Below are 18,395 nucleotides of genomic sequence, written 5' to 3'. Positions count from 1 at the left end.
GGTCGTGATTGGGGTCACAGGTTGAGGAATGCTGGTTTTAATGTCTGCAATTTTGTCACCGAAGTAGGTGTTGAGTGAATCACACAGACACTGGGTAGGAATTACCTTGGGGCGGACATTCTCCAAATTCGTCAGTTCATTAAAAATAGAGAAAATATCCTTAGATTTGTTTGAGGAATCTAGGATTCGGGAAGAAAAGTAATCCGCCTTTGCTGCGGAGATGGCATTCATGTAGTCCTTTCTAGTCCTGACATATTTAATTTTTAGCTCAGGATCATATTTGCGGCGCCAAAGGCGTTCTAGATGCCGTAGGGCCAGTTTCCTAGTTTTTAAGTCAGAGGAGAACCCTCTATTGGCATCCGTGCGCCGTGCCAATCTAATTCTTTTGTACGGGGCATGAAGATTACTAGCTGCTTGTAGCCAGCCTGTGAGAGTGGATACTGAAGAGTTTATATCGTTGTCCAGGGGAGGGATGGCATTAGCTAGTGACTGTAAAAAAGTAGTTTTGTCCATTGCATTCCAATTTCTAGCTAGCCCGCCGGCGATTGGCGCAGTGGTCCTAGTGGGGGTGATACATATTTTAAATTTAAGAATTAGGTGGTCTGACCAGAGGCATGGCAAGGTTATCGGGGTTGTTACACATGTGGTATTGGACCACACATGGTCTAGGATGTGACCTTTGCAGTGGGTAGGGGAGAGCACTAGTTGATTAAAATTTAGGTTGGACAGAAGATCAGTCAGTTCGGCCGATTGAGGGCCCTCCGAGGGATCTTTGTACCAGTAGTTAAGATCACCTACTAGGAAGATCCTGGCGTGGTCAAGTGCCAGATTAGCAACTTGGTCTCTTAGGGCCATAGGGAATGATGGCATCGAGGTAGGGGGTCTATACAAGAGGACACATGCTATTGTCATGTGGGGAGTAGCAATTTTTAACACTAGGTTGTCTGTGTTGACTACCGTCAAACAGGTGAGGGTGGTGACATCCAGGCTAGAGTGGATAATTGCCGCGACTCCTGCTCCCCCTTTCCCCGTGACACGGTCTGCCTGAATAATATAATAGTTAGGTGGCAGAGCCGCTATTAGGTCGGGTGCGGAGGTAGGAGTTAGCCACGTTTCTGCCAGTAAGAGAATGTCTGGTTTCTCCGTGTCTAGTAACAGAAAAATGTCCATCTGGTGCTTGACAAGGGAACGGGTGTTTAAGTAGAAAATAGTAAGCGACTGGAGGGGTAGGTCAGGCGGTACCTGGTTGTTTGCGCGGGTGGTCAGGTGACAGCCCTGACTCAGGATACCATACTTACAGAGCCGACTGAGTGTTTCCCTTGATAAGTATGTATGAGCTTTGTTATTGCACTCCAAAAGATCGGCCCTGGAGTAGTGGATGGGTCGGGCGGAATGGTATGCCCCTGGTCTTGGCTGGTCGCGGACGGGCGCAGACGGGCTTGTCTTTGGCGCGCCATCGACGCGCCCGCTGCGCTCATCCGCTGCGCTTCCGGGGAGGGGGTTTCATTATATGACCGTAGAGGTGGGAGGGGCCGAGCACTGTGCCGCTCGCCTGCTCCTCACCTAAGATGGTGTCTTACACTCTAACCTCAGCAGCGCCTAATCGGCTGCAATGGGGCGAGCAGAATTAGTGGGCGGGTACAGAAGCAGATAGAATGTGTGCCCAGAGTGAGCGATCGGTAAGTGGAGCACAAATACACTTTTAAAAAGTAATCTTTTAAAAGCTATACGAAGTACACAATTACACAGTAATCTTTAAAAGCAGTTAGTCCGCTCTCTCACACAGCAGTCCCGGCTTCCGCCTCAGGACCCAACACCCGCGAGCACACTGACAATCCGATCCAGTATCAGATTTCCTCTTCTTTGATGGAGACTGACAATATGGCCTGTTTTAGGGTCCACATGTAATGTCTTTTGTTTCAGATCGACAGGATCTGATCGAAACAGTTCTTCCTGCTTGTTGTCCCATTTCGGTGCCTATTTTTTCGGTTCTGAACGTGATTTGGATTTAGTCTCTAGAGCCAAAGGAGGGGTCTTGTGCTCCTCTGGCTTCGAAGTTGGTGCAGAGTCTGGAATTTTCTTCAGATCTGAAGACTTTCGGTGTTTGTGCGGTTCCGAGGCTTTATGGTTTTTCGATGCTGAAGGGTTTGATACCAAGGCCTTTCTGGACGTAACGGGAATAGGGTGTATCCTCGATTTTGGTAACAGGGTGTTTTATGGGTACTGATATGCGGCTTGCTCGGTCCCGAGCTGCTGGAGGGCTTTTCCTTTGTCTTCAAAGCCGGGCCCGGAGGCGGGGCTTCTGAAGTTTTCCCTCCGTCTCGACTAAGGGCTTCAGGCAAAGTTTTGACCGGAGCCTTCTGCTTTTTGGGTGGGGCAGGGGCATTTATACTCACTTGTTGACCTGGAGTGATGTGGTCATCGGAGTCTGAGTCATGAGCTTCGGTGACTGTGTCAAGCTCCTCTGAATCTTCTGCCTCTGGAAAGTCGGGCCTTCATCGAAAATGTTGTCTGGTACTGGTGCAGCCTGTTGGGCCAAAACGGGACGTCGAGCCCGGCGATCACGGATACTTTTTTTTAGATTGAAACGAGGTGCAGGCTTGGCAATCCTTTTCCTCATGTTCGGGCGAGAGGCAAAGGTTGCACACCCTGTGTGGAAATGTAGCTCCACACTGGGGGCATTGTTTAAATGGAGTCCTTTCCATTAGCCTTAGGCCCCAATGGTGCCGATAGGCAGAGCGGCCCGCCTCGACGACCGGAATCAAGAATTTGAAAGTTAGCGCGTCAAAGGGCACGCGAATGAAACAATACCATCGATTGGTGATGGGTTGCGCATCGAAAGGTTGGGAAACACAGTACCTAACAGGAGCGCAGCAAGTCACATCCAAACCCGATGGCAGAAAAAAAAACAATCGGAGGATGGAGTCGATGCCCATGCGCAGTATCGTCCAAGGGAGGAGTCACCGACCTCGTGACTACTAAGACTTCTTCCAAGACAACAACAAACTGCAAACATCCGAGCCCAACACCAGATGGCGATCTATGCACAAGTATGTAATCTGCAGCTCATATGCCTTGAACATAAATGCTAAAGCATGTAGAATTACTTAGTGTTAACAGAAATTAAATGTTTAGGGCAGGGATGGGGAGGATATGGAATATCTCACAAGCCTTTGATTAATTAATTCACCTTCACAAAAGCGTAAATTAGAAGCTCACATCTATTCCAATAACATTTGAAGTTATGCTATGCAAATGGAACAGATTTCGCTTGTGAACAAAAAAGTACGGCAACAGTGTGCAGCATTATTTCTCAAGATAAACTGGTACTCTATGCTGAACAATTGCTATAATGCTCAATGGCTTTATTCACTTCTAGGAGCAGAAATTGCACATGAGCAGTAGTGTGCTTGAACAATCTTAGATGAAATGGAGCACTTTTTATCACATTGAAGCATTTGTAACTGCGCATGCATCCAGTTTCAGCCTAGTCCTACATAAGCAGTAACACTTGCCTCAGATGGTGAGATCTCCAAGAGATCGGATATGTCGTCTTCTTTCTCAGACAGTGGTCGGTTCAGAACACCGGCTGCTTTTGCCACATCTGGAAGGTAATGTTTCTGAAGAGCCTGCAGAGGGGCAAGAACAGGAATACCTGATAAAACTGAACCTAGCCTACACACAGTTGTTCAAGACAAGGACAAACACAGAGCAGGAAGCACCACATGTTCCGATATCAACACAGAGCCTATGGCGACTCACCTTCAACTCCCACAGACAGCTCTCCTGTGCTCTGCTCTTAGCAGGATCGTCCTCTTCCATTATGAACGGATCACCAGAGAGATCTACCCACATAAAAAAAACAATAAATGTCGCTGTGTGGGAGGAGTGCGAGATGGACAATATGGCAGATTTGATGGGGCAAGAACACACATTCCTGACTTTACAGTCCACAGGGTGCACTAATGTACAAACTATAAAGCTCATTCGCTCACTCCAAGAGTGAAGCACTGGATAAGCTGCATCTGTATTGTAGAACGTATTTTATGGTACCAGTAGTTTAATAGCAAAGGAAATGCAGCAAAGGAAATACAGCACGGGTTAGTCGCGAGAAGATGTGGTCCCCACATCAGGAATAGGTCTACATAGTATTTAGAAAGAATGACTCTCAGACCTACAACCAAATTTCCAAGCTGAGCAGTAGAATACATTTTGTCAGAGGTGCCCACAGTTGTGCTGAAGGTGCACACAGTAGGGGCTAAAGAGAGGTGATAAACCTGGCCTCAGGCGCCTGGCTCCAGGATGCCAGATGATTTGAATGACTCATCAACTAGCCTTGTTATGCATCATATAGCCTCATACAGTAAACTGTCTGGGGAACCCTCGATCATCCAAGCGTGTCAATCTGGGGAGCTTTTTGTCTCCACCTATACTTTAGTTTTGCTTATAGTTTCTCTGCATAGAGCTCATACCTACATCTTTATTTCAGTGATCAAACACCCACATATACACATGTTCCCCTACTCCTTGCTTTCTCTCCAGAGGATAACTGTGATTTTAATAGAAAAGAGAGTGGTTAAAAATGTGCTTGTTGGAACGGGTCTTGTAGAAACCGTTGCGGATGCCATTTTTATAGTGTTTAAAGTGTTTCGGATTTTACTGTCCCCAACTTGTGGAGGTATAAGCATCCCAAAAGGATGCATGAACCAACCGTGAAATACATGGAGAAGACTCTCCTAATGTTCAGCAAATGAAACAAAAATATAAACAACGAAAACTAAAAATTAGATATAAAAATAACTTTACACTTTTAGAAGAATAAGAAGCAAAACATTAGCAAAATCAAGACACACTCTACTGCAACAGCAAACAACAGCCCCTGAAATGGGATTAAGCATATAGAGCTTTTTTTTTTTTTTAAAGAAAAGCTACTGCCAGAGCAACCTCGAAATAGAAATGCCTTAAAAATATACGTATGTGTGTAGATTTTATATATATATATATATATATATATATATATATATATATATATATATATATATCGAACACACCGTCACCTTCCTCGCGCTCTGGACCAACTCCAGCCAGGAAAAAAGTCAACGGACACGGACCATCTGTAGTGCTCCAATTTTTAATTAAGGTGCAGAAAAAAGCCTCATGACGTTTCGGCTCGCAAGAGCCTTGTTCACATGACAATGTTCATTTGCATGAAACACCATTTTATAATGCCAGTGATTGGATAAAGGTCGTCACATGGGAGGGCAGTGTGTTACAATAAACATAGAAGAGATACTTAATCAGTTTCCCAACGTGTAAATAATTGGAAAACACATTTAAACAGTTTTAACAAAATCGTGCTAAAATACCAGAAACGAAATAAATATAAATTATATTTTCCTTTAGGTGTATACAGAGGTTAATATCAAAAAAGTGTATAAAGTTCATCAAAAGTTCGCAATAGATCTATTTGGACTGAAGATATCAAATCATGGTAAAATACCCAATTGTATATACATTACAGCATTGATTACATATTTCAAAATAAAGTGCAAATGCATACTGATCTAGTATGTGCAAAGTTCGCAATAGTGCAATTTTCAATGTGCAAAACATAACAAATGTGCAAAAATCTGCAACGTGCAAAATACTGCTTGAAAGTGCAAGAAATATATCCGTAATCATATGACAGGTTGCCCTTTCAAATCCAGGGCCCTATCATGCAATACTATATCACTATTAATTTGAATCATATATCTACTTAACTTCAAATACATTTCAAGTATAAATAGAAATATTAAAATCAACAGTCCCTAGCGTATTTTTTGATGAACGAATTAAACCTTTGTTCAACCTCAGGTTGATACTGATATTGTTTTATCTCTAATATAATTTACTGCATTTTGATAATAAACACCGTGAATAAAGTGCATTAAAAGGAGGAGTATGAATGACTACCACGGACCAAGGACCCAATTAGTCTACCATACTCAACCATACCCATCTAAGTGAAATCAGCCTATTACTCAATAGGCAGTAAGTACAGGTCAATGTCAGATTCAACTAATCCAAAACTTGAACATTTAGAATGATATGAACATTCTACGCTACATTGAATGGTTCCCAGCCGGGCTAAAATTATCCTGATATTCCAAATCCTATTTCATGCTGTTTATATCTAGGATAAATTAAGGTAAACACGTATACAGATCCTCCGTAACATTAAGCCCCCCCCGGACTCTTGGTGTTGAGTAAAAGGATATATTTAGTTTCAAGTCTCCTCAGTTTAGTTTCCCTATCTCCACCCCTTCTACTGGCTAGGATGGAGTCAATTACCCAGTATTTGAGTAAGCTGTTATTGCTCTGATGCATTTCTCCAAAATGCCGGGCAACTGGATAAGTATTATCACCATTGGTAATCGCACGTAGGTGTTGTAAAATGCGCTTATGTACCGCAAGTTTCGTGCTGCCCACGTATCTAAGAGGGCAAGGGCATTGGAGTATATAAACCGCAAATTCGGTTTTACAGGTTAAGACCTGTGTTATAGGGTGAGGGATTTCAGTGAAACGGTCCATGTATATTTTGGTATTTACTCCATGGACACACGCCTTACAAATTTTACAGCGGTAGAATCCTTTGTTTTGTTGCCACCATGATGTTTTGTTAAATGGTTCAGTGTCAACAATTTTATCTCTGAGGGAGGGTGCCTTACTGAAGGTCAGAGAGATCTTCTTGGGGAGGGTGGCTCCAATGATGGGGTCTCGGGTAACTAGAGGCCAGTGTTTGTTTACAATTTTGTATAACTCTTTATGTTGCCTACTATACCCTGTTATCATACGAAACTTTTTGTTTTCCGGGCCAACCTCATTGTCTAAAGCTCCCATCTCTGACACTGACTTCCTTTTACTTCCAGTTAGGAGTTCCTCCCTAGTTGACATCATGGATTTTTCTATGGCTTTGTGAATTGTTTGTTTGGAGTATCCACGTTCTAAAAATCGTTTCTCACTATCCTCCTGAGCTACCTTCAAGTCTTCGGGATTACTACACACTCGGCGTAATCGAAGCATCTCCATAGGGGATGCTCGAAATTAGATGCGCCGGGTGGGCAGGAGCTGCATGGAGTATACTGTTTCCAGCAGTTGTTTTCCTGAAAATTCTGCTCTCAAGATGGCCATCATGGATGTAACGTTCAGTGTCCAAAAACGTAATAGATTCTTGGCTAAGGGTGGCAGTAAACCTAAGATTGAGATTGTTGTTGTTTAAAGTATCTATGAATCTCAATGCTTCCTCCTTACTTCCCCTCCATATAATCATCAGGTCGTCTATAAAACGATACCATCTGATTAGGTTGTGAATAACAATGTTCTGGTAATTGGGTTTGAGGACCAGCTCCTCCCAAGCTCCCATGTGCAAACATGCGAAGCTTGGGGAGAAGCTGGCCCCCATTGCCACACCCTGAAGCTGGCAGTAAAGTTGTTGATTAAACAGGAATAAGTTGTTCACCAAACAAAAACGAAGCATGCTTAATAACATAGCATTGTGATCTTCAAACTCAGAGCCCCTTCTTGATAGATAATATTTGACTGCCGCAATACCATCAAGATGGGAGATGCTGGTATACAGCGATGTTACATCCAGAGAGATAAGCCAATCCCCCACTACCCATTCAATGTCCATAATTTTAGTCAATAGATCCCCAGTATCCTTAATGTAGGAGTCTAACTTGCGCACATAACCCTGCAAAAAATAATCAACATAAACAGAGGTGTGCTCCAAGAGACTGCTCCTGGCAGAGATTATAGGTCTGCCGGGTGGATGTAGAGGATCTTTGTGCACTTTGGGTAAAAAGTACAGAATGGGTGTGATAGGATGGTCTACTTTCAAGTATTTGTATTCCGCTTCGGTGATAAGTTTAGCGGCTTTCCACTTGTTCAATTTTTGGTGGTAGTCTGTTTTGACTGTTGTTAGTATTTGCATCTGAGCTTGTTCATAACAATTGCGGTCATTCAGTTGAGCATAAGCTTCCTGATCGTAGTCAGATTTTAACATAAGGACTACATTGCCTCCCTTGTCGCTTCCCCTCACAATGATGTCCTAATCTTGCGAAAGTCTCTTAGTTAACAGTTCATATTGTTGTGTGTGAGCATTGTGTCGCCATTTCTTCTTCTTTTGATTTTTATCTTTATTTTTAGTCATTGTCTCACCTTGTAGTTGTTTAAGGTCCCCCACCACATTTTCATGGAAGACATCTATGTTGTCTCTAGGTAAAATCGGCACAAATACAGAGGGTGGCCTGAAGTGGGTTTTTACCACTAATCTGTTACCCAATTCATCAAATGTTTGTTTTTCAATTTCCTGAATATCCTCGTAGCCGATTCCTTCTGTTACCCGGAGTTCAGTGACAATTTTAGTACCCTGTGTGGCAATCATAGTCTCGCTGTTAGAGTCTGTTATCTGAGCTGTATTTATGTTTTCATCCTTCAAAGCATAGAATTTTCTTAACTTGAGTTTGCGAACTGCTTTGTACACATCACAACGTGTGGCCGCATAGTTGAAATTACAATGGGATGCATATGTCAAGCCCAATTTGAGGATTTCCTCTTCATCTTTTGTTAGTTTTAGAGGTGTTAGGTTGACGATAGTTTGGTTTTTATTCCCCACTAATCCTGTGCGGAAGCAGCTCCCTGCCTCGTCCTTTGGAAACCTCCTTTTTGCCGCCCTGTTTCTTTGGCGCCTTCGGTAGTTTGCCCATTTACGGCTTGACCTCTTTGGTTCCGTGGCCTTAAAGATTTTAGTCCCTCCTGGCACAAAAAAAGCAATTTCCTGCCCAGGTGAGGTGTGTGTGTGTGTGTGTGTATGTATATATGTATATGTATATGTATGTATATATATATATATATATATATATATATATATATATATATATATACACAAATACATACATATATACACAGATTTTTCGCAAAATGCTTGGTACTGAGGTTTATCAACCTAAAAAAAATGGGAAAAAACAAGGAGGCCCACCTGCGATTCAAACATGCGAGCTGCAGGTGAAACAGAGGCCTCTGTAGCACAAGAATCGACTGCACAAACCTTTGTACTGGCTAAACCAGTGTCGTTTTAGAGTTGATGGGCTAATCTGCAGTGCCAATTCAAGCAGATATACACCTCTGATGAGAAACTCTCCCAATAAAGACAGCCAGAGCTCCGTTCAGTTAACGAGCCCGTTTGCATCATTACCTGAGAGTCCACTCGGTCGGTGGATGAGAGTCCGGCAGGCTGGATGTCTTCGGATGAGGTTGTAAATGAAGGGAATGATCATCAGCAAAGCTTGAGGAGGAGCTGTGAGTGAGAGACGGGACAAGCGCTTGGCAAAGGCGCACACCAGGTACGATGGGAGATGCCTGTGCAAAATAAAAGGGAGTTAGAAGTACCCAAAGCTTACAAAATGTGGTCAACTCCAGGCTTCAATGTAGCTGGAAGAATAGGGAGGAAAGGGAAGCACATACTCACTTCAGGTGATTCTACTGCCACCTATTAAGCTCTCTGCACAGTTATATACTCATATTCATAAAGCTTTATTCGGTGCATATAAAAATGACCATAGAAAGCAGATGAGACATAGAAAAATTGCAGAATTTAACAAAATTTACAAACATATGAGTTAAAATATCATACTTTTCCTGGCATTAATTGATTGGTTTAAAAATGTAGCAGTAAAAAAGCATATATCTACAGATTGCATGTTAAAAATTAATTTCATTGCATCATTGATAGATCGGGAACCATATTTGATAAACAAAGGTTTTAAATAGGCAATACGAAAACTCATATAAAGTTTGCATATCATAAGAAAGTGCAAGGTGCTCTGCTTCGATAGACCATCACATGGGCAAGGTCCGGTCGGATAGTTGTTTAGGTGGGGAAATGTCACCAAATGGTGTACCAACCCGAACCTACGTCTAATAAGTACAAATCTATGTGATGGCTTGGTCACCTGAGATAGGTATAGGGGGTAACCTTCATTTGCAATATGGCTATTATAAAACAGGGTGGAAGACAATAACCCATTCTTTACTGACCACCTCCTCATTCTATGCAATAAAAATGTTGACTTCAGCTCATTTTTGGGTATTGCGGCAGCAACACATGGGTCGGCCGTTATATTTATGTCAAAAATTTCCAGAAAACAGTCGACTATATTTTAACCAGGGAATTTTTAGATAATTATCTAAAGCGAGACAGTCCTCTATAACAGATCTATTGAAAGCTGTCTCCTCCTTTACCCAGATTGATCGCCAAACCATAAGGGGCCTGAGGGATAACAGATCTATCAAATAGTTAATCCCCAATTCTCTGTGGATCAGCTCTGTTGGGGCAGATGTAGGCAAACATAAAAGCTTTTTGAGGAAAGAATTTTCCTCCGTCTGCAAACTATTATCACAATGATATCCCCAAACTCTGGCCCCATATAGAGCAATTGACACACATCTGGCTTGGTAGATCTAGAGCAGAGTTCTTCAATCTGTGGGGCCCGCAGTGGAGTGTCTCCTCTGCTGAAACCAAAAGCAAAGGAATAGACCGTCCTGTTCCTTTGCGTTCGATTTCAGTGTACCCAGCGCTCCTTTCTATGTGGTCAGAGCACTGGCTTCTCGTCGGATAGTTAGACCTGCCTGCTTGGTGGTCCCCTACCGTATGTGACACGTTCATCCAGCTACATCGTACCTCGAAAAAGTGTAGTTCCAGGACCTGCAGTTTCATTTGTTACTTTGCGGTTGGACTTAAAATCCCATCATGCAAAGTCCTGTTGGTGTGAGGCCACTTATCGGCTATTTTTCTTTTGAACTATTTTTTACAGCACTTACAGTTGAGTTGGGTCATATTGCTGATTGCAACAGGTTATTTTTTCTGTTAACTCCCTCCTATTGCTGGACATGTTTTACGTTACCATCGACGGAATCTGTCCAAGTCCCATCACGCACATGACGGAAAGACTAGGATGAGCAGATAATGCAACAGACCTTGGGTTGGGGGCATCCCTGCAGCGTGGACAATAACACTCATTTGTGTGCAGGATGTTTTTATAGGCATCTGCGGCATATCTGGGTACTGCCCCCCTCCCCTGTCACCAGGGTTATTTTGAATCCCAAAACACGAAGCATACTAGCACTTGCAGTTTCCCTTTCCCACTATAAAGATGGCTTAGTGGTGTTTGCTGAAAATCAAATCTAGGTGATAGTAACCCCTGTTGAGATACTGCAGCTCCCACTTGCTACCTACCTACCTTTAGTTCAGCAGGAGTAGTGGCACCGCGTCCTGGGCGTAAAGGACACTTTGCTGCCCGAATTTTGCTATATTTGACTCCCTATCTTTGGGTGGGTGGGGACGGGGTTAATTCTATCCTACATTGCTACTACCGATGACGGCCGCAATCCATATTGCACAATGGGAGGCAGTTAGTTTGGTGTACATCACGGACAGTGCAGCTTTTCTGAGTCCTTCAGCAAAAAACACACATAAGCTTTACAAAAACACAGCCATGGGATGACAAAAAAAAGAAAATCACGTTCCAAATTTTACAAATACCAAAGAGAGGAAAAACTGGCCTAGACTGGCAATGCAAAGAGTGAGAATAACGAGTGCCTGATATATGACAAAGCTTGATTGTGAAAGCAGGAATAGCCAAGCACAAGCAGATTAAGACTTCCTTTTAGCTTCCTTTTTATATGCTTCAAAAGTACCTTTAAGTGTTTTTTATATTGTTAAATGATCGAAAACCTAATTTACTTTATGATTTTGATAATGATAATTCTTTATATTTTTTCAGAATGTGTGTTTTAGGTTCTTTGTACCATTATAACAGTAGCTGAGCCCGGCTGTGGCCCGGTAGGCTTGGTCCCTCCCAGTCGCCTGATAAATAACCGCCACCGATGTGCCATCAGTCATACTGCAACCAATGAGCACAGCAGCTTGCTGCACCCACTCTCACTGCGACTGCCCACCCCCCCACCCTTTCCCCCGGCGCTGCACGGTGACCCTGACTCGTGAGCCAGCCAGCCAGCCTCTCTAGCCCTGACTTTGGATGACTGGTGCAGGTGGGATCCGATACCACATTGGAACCATCCATGAGCTATCTTTAGCGCAGACGGTCGACGGTGTCCTGCATTGACAACAGTGAAAATCAGCCGCAGCTGGCATTAGTTACTGTTGGAAATACCACGGTCATCTGCGGTCAGAGCGGCGAGTTCAGGAGGAGCAGGAGCTGCACATTTTAAGTTAAGAAACGCAGGCAGCAGCAGGAGGACCATCGGTAGTGACGCACATAGCCTAGTATTGTGAGTCTGCCGGATATGGCCCGTGATATGTACGCGGCGGTCAATTATGTAGTGTACCAGATTCCAGAAATTTCTGTCAGGTGGCGGGGGGGCCCAACATCTAAAAAAATTCAGCTGGGGGGGGCTCAACCTACAAAAGTTTGAAGACCTCTGATCTAGAGCATATCCCTGATACGTCTGTCTCCAATCTTAGTCGCAAATCTAAAGACCCCATGAGCACTTTTAGCCATCTTATTGCGAACATTAGTAAACTCATTAGACCATGTTCTATCTTTAGAAAAGGTTATTCCCAGATGACAAAATGTATCTACATGTAGCACTTTTTGACCGTCTATAAAAAATGCATTAGGCAACTTTCTTTTAACCCCACAGGTCGCGGTATGTGTTTTCCCTTTGTTGATAACCAGTTTCCTGTCCTTGATAAAGACAGAGAATCTGTCAATCAAACGTTGTAAACCAATGGGGGTTCTTGATAGAAGCACGGCATCGTCCGCGTATAACAACACCGGCACTACGACCCCTTTAACCTGGGGGGCATCGGCATTAATAGATTTTAAAACGACATCGATTTCATTAATAAACAAAGTAACAAGCATTTACAATGCAACGGTTTCGCCTTTGTAAAAGTTAGAGCTATTGGCATTGTAAATGACAAATTTTGTATTTATGTGTTGGTTTTGAAAACAGATAAATAAATGGCATTGTCATTTACAACGCCAATAGCTTAATCTCTCACAAATGCGAGACCTATTGCATTTGCACACACACACAGAGCACAAACACACACACAGAAATGGGGGGGGGGGGATGAGGAGCAAAATCAAGGCCCAAGTGATTGGTTCTTTCTGAAATGATAGTGATGAGCTAAAACGATAGCATGGAATGCACTGCTAGTGATTTAGAGTAATTCAAGCATTTCCACGTGTCACTTTTATTCTCTCCCAGGAATGTACTGTGGTAAAAAAACAAAAAACGAATGTGACCTTTGCACTGTAGCAAAAATGTGTAAATACATAGTTATTAATAAGGTTACTCTAAATAAAGTGTTATTGGGCCACATTTATTTTATGTCACAGCAGTGAAAATAAATATGGCCAAAAATGTACAACAATTCCACTAATAAACGTGCACACATCCACATAGTTATTACTACTGGGCAAATGTCACATTTACACACATTTTAACTCTTGCACCCTGTGGTTTTGGTTAAATAGCTTTTGTTAAACCAAGTACAAAAATGCCATAGCATAAATCATATATGCATATACGCAGATTGTAATAAACTACGGATTCCCAGTGTTGTGGCAGGGATAAGCTTTAGGACTAGCTGAAGGTTCCGTTGGTACATTTTGGAACCCTGTTACTCATGTATGACCTGGAAGCCCCGCAAACTAGTTCGCACAGGCGTTATAATCAGTGACCTGCAGATTACACAAACACATTTATGGAGAAGTACAGAATTTGATAGTGGTCCTCCATAGGGGGCCGTAACCATAGTAACTGAGAACCAAGGGGAAAGGAAAAGAGAACCAGCTTAAATCTAAGTGAGCTGTGGCACAGAGAATGAGTGAAAAAGAGACAGGGTGCGAAGGTAGGTTTAGGGTAGTGGCTATTCGCGTGTGCTACATTGTTTTGTGGTTATTCGCGTGTGCTGCAATGTATAGGAAAACTGGTAGGTGAGATGCTTAGTCGTTTTCAGTGGGTGCTGCACGAAGCAGTAAAAGGGTGGCAGTTGTTACACAGGAAGCATGGAGCAGAAAAAGAAAGGTACTTATTGGCACGCAGTGGGTGATGCAGTAGAACAGAGGAGGTGGTTTTGGCAATCCTGTATGGTACAGCAAAGGGGTGGTGATTATTGGAATGCATCGTCTGGCAGAATGGTGGCGAATAACACCAGGCACTCTCTTGAACACTGGAAAAAGGGGTAGTTATTGGCAGGTGCTACATAGAGGATAGAAAGAAGAAAGAACGGCGATGACTGTATGTGAAGCATGGAGCAGTAAAAGGCTGCTTGTTACCGGCAAGAACCGCAGTGTGGTGAAGTTCTGGTAAAAGTATGGACATTTTTGGAGCGTGTTACATCGTGTTGTAGAACAGTGGTGGTTGTTGGCAGGCACAGTAGGGAGCAGGAACTGTGTGGTTCTTATTCGCTGCCCTGCAGTGGGGAGCATTAGAAGGGTGGTGGTTGTTGGCAGGTCTTGCTTGGAGAAGTAAAGAAAAAGGGTTAGTTATTGCCATGTGCTACACGCAGCAGCAAAAGCGCATTAGCCACAGGAAGGTACTGCACTGGAAAGTTAAAAGGTAGTGGTTATTAGGAGGGAAGTGCCTGGAGCAGGGCAAGGGTCGTAGTAGTTGGGTGGTGGATGGCTTAGTATAAAGAGCGAGGGTATTATAGTAGAAAGATAATGCTAGTCCGTGCTTGTATGTCTATGTGCAGTGAAGAAGGTCGTGGGGTGGGGGCTGCATTGCACGGTATAAGGTGGTGGTGAGTTACTTCTTGTACGTAGTGCTTTTGTCTGTTTGGTGAAATCTGCATGTGAGGAAAGCTCCCACTGCTACACAAATGCTGTATCCTGTGTTTGTGTGAGAGGGGGTGGCTGGCCAGCTGCACATGCTGGGCCTATTCTGTGAGCGAGGCAAGATTACAAAACGGAGACGTGTTCAGAGGGAGGGGCTCTTGCACGGCTGCCGCGGGTGGGTGGATTGATGTTTCCCTCTGACGGCTGGGACTGAATATTTCGCTACAGGCTTGGTCAAAGCGCGTTTTCTCCGCCTGTGTCAAGGATATGCTCACACGTAGGGCTTCTGACTAAACAGCTCGAGGTTTTAGCTCCTCGCCGAGGAGGCAGATTGAAGATTGAAGCCCGTCAGGGTCGCGTGTTCCTGTACTGATTGGGCATGGCTGAGCATTCCGGGCTCTTCTCCTTTTGCGGCAGGGCGAGTAATGTTTTCCATATAATTGGCCCTCTCCTGTAGGGGAGCTTAGTAATTACTACTGGCGGTATGGGCAGATTTTAATATTCCTATCGATCTAAATGTGGTCCTGTCACTAGAAGCAGTTGTGAACAACACGTAATCATGATGGATGCCATCATGTGTGACGGCATCCAGGCGCTATTTTCAGATGCAAACGCAAAATCAATCCCGGCAACAAACAAGCCTGTGGAGAAAGGAGGGTGTGGGTAAGGTTTGCTGACATGTTCCTTCACGGTTTAAGACACTTCTCGTAACGAGAAACATAATGCGCTGGGAGACATGACACAAATAAAAAAACAAGGAAATGTAAATTCTTGATGTATGTCCGGCATTTGTTTTCATCTCATTGGCACAGAAAAATGTATTCGAATGTGTACATCTGAACAGTGAAAATTTTAAAATACCCAGACGAAGCCTACATGGGCGTCTTCCGTCACGGTTAGCTTAATTAGGAACATGATTAATGCATTGTTTCCCCCGTAGATGGTGTTAATTGATAGTGGCAAGTAAAGTCCACATTTTTGTAAAGCGCACAATCACCCGTAAGGGTCTCTAGGCGCTGGGGGCCGTCGGGAAGATTAAGCGAGCTATTGCCCAGAGTCACATGGTGCTGGGCTAACCTGCCGCCGGAGCCGTGGATCGAACCATGGTCTCCAGATTCCAGCGTCAGTCGCCCTGGCCGCGGCGCCACACCTCTCCCTCCCAAGTCATCCCGGGTGTTGCTAACTATGTGCTGTGGCTTTCCCATCCAATGTAGTCATCTCCTTTAGAGGGCTCCCCAGTGGCTCTTGCAGCCTGCGTGCCAAAACGGTTCACACGCATTTTATTAAAACTTAATGATTATCGACAGGCAACAAAATGGGCTGAAGCAGAGTGGCAGGCTGGCGTATTGTGCGCGGATATCTTGGCGTGCAAAAATGCGGTTGCAACCAGGGGTGCAGCCATCAATAGCGCGGGATGGTGTAGTGCCGCCTGAACCTTGAGGGTTGGTGTGTGAGCTGCACTCAGCACCGAAACATCGCCTCTGGTTCCACCACCTTGTAGGCGGTGTAAGAACTATGCATTAATCCATGCAACCAAACTCAGATTGTAGATGCTGGATCGTCACAAATTCAGGGGTCGGTAGCTCCAGATAGTGCAGTTGGTACACTGGTACCGTGTGTAATGGGACAATCCAATCTTAGTTTACTTAATTGCCAACTCTGTGAACAGTGAGGCTAAATCCCTCGCATAATGTAGGGCCCACTGCACCCTAGCTAAGCCCCTGGCTCAAACCTCGTGCAGCTACTGGATAAACAAGCAATAGGGGCTGTGTTGAGACATGTGAATGCTTCCTAGAGGCTTTGTTATTTATGTTGCAGCAGATGCAGTGGCATCGGGGATACAGGTTGTGACCGGGAAACTCATCATCACCCGACACTGAGACATTGGGCCCAATTCCTTGCGTGTATTTGGGCCTCGTGTAAACCATGTTACAGTTTTTTATGTGTGCATTTGCAAAAAGGGATGTATTAGCCGACCGGTGAAAGGGGTCATGACAGTTTAATCAAAAATGTGGTATGGAGCGATTCACTTTGCAAGTAAACTCAAAACGCTCAGCAAACGAAATATACAACCCCCCTTAACCTGCTGCAAAAAAGATGAGCGAACACGTTTTAAATAACGCTGTGCTGTAAAGCTAGCATGTCTTGGTCAGGTTGTTCGTTTTAGGAGGACCGTCTCTCCTTGGCAGCTGGAATAGTAGCTTGGCCAGATTGGGGGAAGGGAGTGTTCCCTGAGATCTTGTGGTAGGCTCTGGGTTGGTTATGTCCTGTTGTTGGTTTCTCGCCCACCTCGAGCAGCAGTACCACATGGCGCTATCTGCCCCATCTCTGCCTGCACAGTGCTCGCTCTGTTCCCTCGGCGCGCCCGCCCTAAAGTGTACATAAACAGTCGAGACGTGTTGGTGCGCAGACTGCGGCGGTGCCTGGCTCCCGGGCAGGCCGAGGCAGAACACACCGGCTGCTGAGGGGGATCAAGGCAGGCAAATGGGTGAACGCCGAGCAGGAGCCGCTTCGCTCTCACGCCAACCGAAGGCTCCGTTCCACACTGAGGTGCCGAGAATAATTCCATCACCTAGTGACGCCGAGTGTGGCCTCGCGTGATTCTTGTGGAAAAACTATATAATAACTAGAAATGAATGTGACCGTCTGCAACACAACCGGTGCTCATGTAAAGCACCCGGATAGCTTCGGGGCGAGTTCGCGCTATATAAAACAAAAGAAAGAAACGAGAAAAACAAGGTCAATTTGAGGTTCGGGGGCGTGTTTTTCGCCCTCTCCCCTTCCCATTGGCTGGAAGGTAAAATTCCAGCCAATGGGAAGAGGAGAGGGCGGGACTTAAAAAAGACCCAGAAACGCCCCCGAATCGCGTCAAGGCGGGCCCTGAACTCAGTGACGCTTCTCTCCTCCAATGGCTGGCCAGCATTTACGAGGTCAGCCAATGGAGAAGAGGCGCGTGTTCAGGCCCCCATACTACTAACAAAAGATTTCGGCTCCGCCCACCCACTGCTTACGCAGTGGGACGGTAGCCGAAACCTAAAAAGCAAGGGGGCAAGAACACAGCCTTGTCTAATACCTCTATTTACACTAAATTTAGGGGTACACTCCCCTTTGACGCCGTAGCGCACGCTTGTTTGTAATTTTTCATAAAGCCAACGGCCAAATCCTTTACAACTTTCATCTGAGTATTATCAATGATGTTGTTATAAAAATTAAGGAGTACATTGCGGCCATGTCTCTCGTGCAACCAGAGAATCTGTACATGAGCACCCACAGTCAGATACCTTTTTACAATTATAGACTGATTGATAGAAACTAAAATCAAAAGGCCACCTTTGGCTCTTCCTGACACAGAACTCTGTGCTAATAAATTATATGAAACATAGTCCTCATAGTTAACAAAGTTCGTGCACCACGTTTCTTGGAAACAAACTATGTCATGTGAGTTGATTAAATTCCTCCAACCCAAAATATCGCCCTTAGAGTTTAGTCCGGCGATATTCCAGCTAACGACAGATATTCCATTTTTACTACAGATCCCAGTCC

At 44.3% G+C, this 18,395-nt stretch overlaps 1 protein-coding gene across 1 annotated transcript in view; it reads right to left on the bottom strand.

The window, feature by feature from the left end:
* The window catches only part of NOC4L (nucleolar complex associated 4 homolog), a 97,980-nt gene that overhangs the window by 13,368 nt on the left and 66,217 nt on the right, over positions 1-18,395 (bottom strand). Inside the window, exons 12-14 of the mRNA XM_078667887.1 lie at positions 9,239-9,402; positions 3,763-3,845; positions 3,516-3,629 (exon numbers count right to left, since the gene is read on the bottom strand). Of these exons, the coding sequence (XP_078524013.1) occupies positions 3,516-3,629; positions 3,763-3,845; positions 9,239-9,402 (361 nt within the window). The remainder of the gene's footprint in view (positions 1-3,515; positions 3,630-3,762; positions 3,846-9,238; positions 9,403-18,395) is intronic.

The sequence above is a fragment of the Lissotriton helveticus genome, chromosome 11, assembly GCF_964261635.1.
Source record: "Lissotriton helveticus chromosome 11, aLisHel1.1, whole genome shotgun sequence".
Classification (NCBI taxonomy): Eukaryota; Metazoa; Chordata; class Amphibia; order Caudata; family Salamandridae; genus Lissotriton; species Lissotriton helveticus.
Note: the sequence above shows the minus strand (reverse complement) of the source record. Positions and strands in the feature narration are given on the sequence as shown.